The sequence below is a fragment of the Etheostoma cragini genome, chromosome 5 (assembly GCF_013103735.1).
Source record: "Etheostoma cragini isolate CJK2018 chromosome 5, CSU_Ecrag_1.0, whole genome shotgun sequence".
In the NCBI taxonomy this organism is placed as follows: domain Eukaryota; kingdom Metazoa; phylum Chordata; class Actinopteri; order Perciformes; family Percidae; genus Etheostoma; species Etheostoma cragini.
Genome location: NC_048411.1, coordinates 15248970 through 15254969, shown reverse-complemented (window position 1 = coordinate 15254969; position 6000 = coordinate 15248970). Strand labels below are relative to the sequence as shown.

The window sequence follows — 6000 nt, the reverse complement described above, 5'->3', positions numbered from 1 at the left end:
TGTTGGCCATGTTTGGTATCAATCAACTCGTCTTCTTATTGGCTACACAGGGATGTCAGTTTTATGACCTTATCTTCTGATTTGTGGGCTCCACTGTCAATCTTTCCCACGTGGGCCCAAAGGGGAGTGTGAGATTTCATTTGCTTAGCTTGGGGGTATCTTGAGATACACTGATCCTATTGGCTGGGAACAACGTTCATTGCAAACTGCAGAAGCAAGAGAATGTAACGCTGTCTTTGGTTTTGCTGTACCGTGCTCAGGGAAAAAGATACACACGATAGAAACCAAGAAATGATGCATATCTAGATTTCTCTACGTCAAAACTTGGGCTGAAACTACAAGATTGTGAGGGGACCAGATAATGATGGATTACAAGGCTTGGATATTCTAATACCTTAGGGTGTTTTCGATGTAGGAAACTAAGGTTTTTGGCGATCTTTCACCGCTGTGATTAAAGACACGAGGAGACAGGTAGGAAACACACACTCGATTAGACCCAAATCTTTCTGTGTTTCTTTACTTCAGAACATGATTATCACCGTTGTGAGTCACCTTATTGCTTCGTGTGTGGGCTCGATGGAATCAGGAGACTTTAAGCTTTCAAATGATGTATGGCATGAGCGTGTTTATGACGGTTTAATGCTTACAATTTAGGAAAGAAGTCAACACTTCCGAAAAACGGCGAGTTTATTTCCCGTGCACGGGAACCATCCGCCCAAGAAGTTAAACCTCTACAGAGCTTGTGACGGCCGCTACAGACACTTAAACATCCATATCAGCAGTAACTAGTGGTTCAGTTACCCGAAAATAGGGGATTTCGAGCCGGGTACAAAGCACCGTGAGCTGCAGGTCATTTTTGGTCAGTTAGATTATACACCAAAACAACCAGTTAAGATTAGGAAAAAGATTGCGGTTTGGAATAAAACACTCCTAAAGAACATGCATTTCCTTGGCGAAAGACTTTTGTTTTCCCTGGGAAGGAAACTCCGCTCTCTGGCTTGTAAGTCACGTATATCAATGCCCACCCATCCACCCTGGCCGCCTCCCTACGCAGCCAGCGGCGTTCTTATACAGCGGCTTTCAATATAGTGAACACAGCAAAAAACGGTGTGGGGACAAGGCTCTTCCGGATAGCTTTTTGCAATGGCGGAGCCTGATAGATAGTGCTGGACCAATTCTCTCCACAACTTGCCTGAAGTCACATACAACAATGTGGTTTGGATTGTAAATGAAGTAAAAAACACTTTGAAAACGGCAAAAAAAGGAAAAAAGGTACAAGACCGTGTACAGGAACTACCAGAGACTTTAATGGTAGTAAGGCGCTCTAGCCCTTTGCGGTTTTGCGGGTACGGTAAACATTTCTATGGTAACAGCAAGTTGGACCAGTCACAGACGTTGCTGTTACGCTAAGGATTGTGGGTAGTGTGGTTTTTCTCCATAAGATTGCGAATAAAATATGTTTTCGTTAAAACAAGGTTGATTTCATACAGCTGTCTAGCTTCTACAGGAGCAGAAACCTTCGTTTCACAACCAAATGGCTCGTTGTTAGTCTACCTCGTTTGGTTTAGACATAATGGCTGATAACCTAAATCCTTCTGGAGAAAGGGACTGTTGACCGGAAATTCTGATTCCCTACTCCAAGTTCCGGAAGCAGTAAGTGTGACATGGGCCAATTACAGTGGTTACATTTTTGTAGCTTTTTGAACAAATGGTTCCTGAGAACAGGCTGAACTGGTAGTGGCTGATACAGCTACGATGTTTCACTCTCTATACTGATTAGTCCACTCTGCAGCTGCGCTAGAGGATACAGGTTTATTTTCCTTCATTTGCATATTAGGCAGCGATTGGCTACGTTTAAACATAAACATACGAAAAACGCATTTTTTAAAAACTTTGTCATTATGTAAAGATCTGGCCTATATGGAAATAGTTATGCTCTATCAAAGACTGACAGTCTGACTTTGTTGCTGTGTAAATGTTTTTTTAAAGCAGACAGACTTTCCTGCACTACCCCAGAAAGACAGCAGCAGACACAGAAAACCTCTCACAAGAACAAAGAGCTCTTACTGCTACAATCTCAGGTCAATCCGTAGTGTTGACAGCTAAATTAACAAGGGCTACAAGCACCGTTGCATTTGGCTCCTGATTGTGTAACAATGGATAGCTATACCAATACACTGTCAGACAGATAATCATAAATAAATCAATATCTATAAATAAGCAAATGAAGAGAAAATATATATGTTGCTCTGGAGGTAAATGTATGACCATCACTGGACACGTTGCAACACACACACACACACACACACACACACGCACGCACAGTACTTAAGGCCTGTGCAATGGTCAGGTTAGTGGGAGGCAGTCAGAGAGATAAGGTGCCAAACAGGTCTAAATCCCTCCTGAAGCGGTCTTGATGGACAGACAGGCCACCATTAACAATGTGGTGGCTTGTGAGAGCAGCAGCTGATGGAAAGATACCCTGGCATTTGCTGTGTTAAGAAGTGGCCCTTAAAGATTTCACACTTCCAATTTCTTTGAATTATCTACCATCTCTAGCCTGTCACTCAGCCTGACAATCTCAGATTCTTGTTCACTGAGGCACCAGGCTGGTTATTGACAAAGCAATCTGCCGTGATACAGCAAAGCCTGATAAAACATTAGTAAAACAACACAACGTACAACACTAGACCCAACCTCGCACATGGGTGGATGCTCACACTCTTTGTTTGTCCTTACATTTCTGTTATGTCTAATAACCAATCAACATATTGAGTATTGTTCTAGTGCAGTGTAGAGGTGTCAACAGGCCCCAATACCCCACATCAATGACTTGGTGTGAGCCAAAACTTTGTGACAACGTGGCAGAGAATCTAGATTGTAGCGAGCAGGGCAAAATAGATTTTTTTAAGGTCCACCTAAGGCAGTGACGACAGCTAGTGCCGGTATAACAATGAACAGACTGGCTATCAGATCTTTAATAGTTTGATTTGTTTGCTGCTCCAGACAGGCCATGATAGAAATATCACAACATCCCTATTATCCTCAGCATTCAGAACAGTGCATAGCCTGTGCTTTCTATGAATTATTAAAAGCAGACAGATTACGCTGCAAGGCTGGAAGTCCAGAGGCATGCTACAGATGCTGCTGAGCAAAACAGTAACATCAGAAGTGTGTTTTTGTTCTTCTTTCCTCTTTTTTTAAAGAGAGGGGCCTTTTTTTTTTGAAGGGGTCTGCATCAGATAAGAGAGGGTGGTGGTTTTGGATAAGCTTATGGGTACATGGAAAAGGGAAATAGTAGGTGGGGTTTGGCCATGTGTGTATGTCTGCGCACACGTGCGAGTGTGTTTGTGTGTGTGTGTGTGTGTGTGTGTGTGTGTGTGTTTCTTGCAAAGAATGATGAGGGTGAAGGGCATAGTGTCAGGGCTTGTCTGACATGTGGCCTGGTGGGTTGGCTGGATTGTTGGTTGGGTGCAGCCCAGCTCAAGTTTGGCAACACTCTATCTCTCTCTCACTCTCTCGCTCTCTTTCTCTCTCTCTCGCTCTCTCTCTCTCACTCTCTCTCGCTCTCTCGCTCTCTCTCTCTCTCTCGCTCTCTCGCTCTCTCTCTCTTGCTCTCTCTCTCTCTCTCTCTCTCTCTCTCTCTCTCTCTGGAGTGACGGGCTGAGACATTAAGACAGGCGTTTTAATTAACTGTGCCACTCTTCCACCTGCTGCCCTCAATATGCTCCGGCCCAGGCAAGCTGTCTCTCATACCCCTGAATCTCTTGTTCTCCTTTTGCTCCATTTTTCCCATCTCTCTAATATTTTTCTACTCTTTTTCCATTATTTATCTCCTTTTCTTTCCAATTTTCAAATCTCACCCTCCATCTCTTGGACTTGCTCTCCCCAACCTCTCTTTTCTCTCCCTTGTGCATTCCTCCGCACTGACCCTAATGAATGAGAACTCATACCAATAGATAAGGCGATTCCATGAGGCTCATAAGACAAAATTAGCCAATTTCTATTTTTTTACTTGCGGCGAATTAATTTCTACATGTGTCCTGTTCCAGTGACCCTCTAACTACCCCCCGCCCATCCCACACATACAGTGCATACACACTCTCTCACTCTTCAAATCTATCTGGTAATACAGCTCTGCCCGACACTCATCAGGCTATTCATTATGTCCTGATTGGAGATGGATATTTCTGTTCCCTCATGACAGAATGGAGCTAGGGATCAAAATGGGGACATTACAGGATTTAGAAGAGCAAATGCAGCACACAGCAGCTTCTTGTGCATGTGTATGTACACTTGGACACGTGTGTGTGTGTGTGTGTGTGTGTGTGTGTGTGAATGCATGCTCATAAATGTTTTTTATTAATATGAGTAAATGTATGCCTGGTTGTTTAACTCTCATTCAGTCCTGTGACTCCCATAGTTTAATCATTTAGATCATAAATTCAGAATTAATTCAAACAGAACAAAGCAACAAATGATCCACTGTTAGCACTCTACTTAAATTGTATTACACTTTTAATGGGGTTAATATTGGACGGCATTAGCAACACAGCAAAACGACTCTACAAAGTGTTGTATAAAATGGAGTAAGGTCCTTCCTTCAGAACTAAAGCCAGGTCTTGAAGATACAACTAAAACTAACAAATAGCCCTGCTCTGGCTCCATGATGGGGCACCAGTTGCAGCATTACTACAGTAAGAAGACAGCAACTGTGGCCAATATATCAGCCAGGGAGCATTCATCTGCTGTGGGACAAGAAGTGACTTTGAGGTTCTCAGCAGCGAGGTGAAAGAGCAGCCGTAGCCTCAACCTCTGTGTTTATGTAGCTGAAGAACTAGCCTGGGAGAGCTCTTAATGAATGATGCGGATAGATGGACACCACAGCTAAAAGCACACACTCACTTGTCTGTTTGAGGGGCAAGACACACACACACACAGACCAAGGATTTACACATTATGGACATGTCGGCGCACATGGTACATGCAAGCATGTACTCCAAGTCTGCACGTGCTATGAACAGAAAAATGCATATAACACCAGACAGAATGTACTGTTGGATTTGGTAAAAGTAGAAAAGGCCAGTATTAAACTGTGTTACGCTAATAGGTTTGAAATATAAGCAGAGACTAACCTGTTAGAAGCAGGCTATGCCGACATCCTCCAGCAATGTCTCTCACTGGCAAGCTTGGTGGCGTCACTTCCTCTGGGGAAAGGATGTTCCTTTTTCTGTCCCCACATGCCCGTCCACATCCCCACTGAAACAATCTGCTGTCACCTGCATGTCATCAATGAATAAATAAATAAAGTTTCCAATGTAAGCCAAAACAAATCAACAGATTATTTCTGCTACTTCAAATCAATTCAATTAACAGTTATCTTGAGACACTTTACGGATAAAGTAGGTCTAGACCACATTCTATAATTTTACAGAGTTCCAACAATTCCCCCCAAGAGCAAGCATGATGCGACAGTGCGACCATGCACAGGGGCAAGGAAAAACTCCCCTTTTAGGAGGAAACGACGGTCAGACCCAGGCTCTTAGTAGGTGGTGTCTGACGTTGCCGGTTGGGGATGTGATGCACAGTAGCAATAACAATCACAACAAAGAAAATGGAACAGTGACTAAAAAATCGTACTACTGTTGTTAATATCTGTAGTTTGGGGGTTTATTGTAACATCCAAGGTTTTAAATTATTATATATATTTTTTTCTCTAATGATTACACACATACGGTTTTAGTGTAACATTTAGGATCTGTGACTTCTCATTTCCAAAACAAATGCAGAAAACAAATGTATTGTCATTTATAATGACGAATACGACCGTTATATAATAAGAAGAGGTTTTGGACCCTATGCAGTTCCTCCATTAATTACAAAGTATAGCAGGGGCCTGTAACCCCCTGCAGCTCATCTTGCATCTCTCTCCAGCACGCCTCTAGGAGCATGTTGTCCTTGTTGTGCTGCTGCTGCATGCGGCCTCTGGTGATAAATTAT

The 6000-nt window shown here is 43.0% G+C and overlaps 1 protein-coding gene across 1 annotated transcript in view; it reads right to left on the bottom strand.

The window, feature by feature from the left end:
- Positions 1–6000, bottom strand: part of LOC117945020 (ultraviolet-B receptor UVR8-like) — a 300294-nt gene that overhangs the window by 178102 nt on the left and 116192 nt on the right. Inside the window, exon 7 of the mRNA XM_034872256.1 lies at positions 5136–5279. Coding sequence (XP_034728147.1) covers positions 5136–5279 — 144 coding nt within the window. The remainder of the gene's footprint in view (positions 1–5135; positions 5280–6000) is intronic.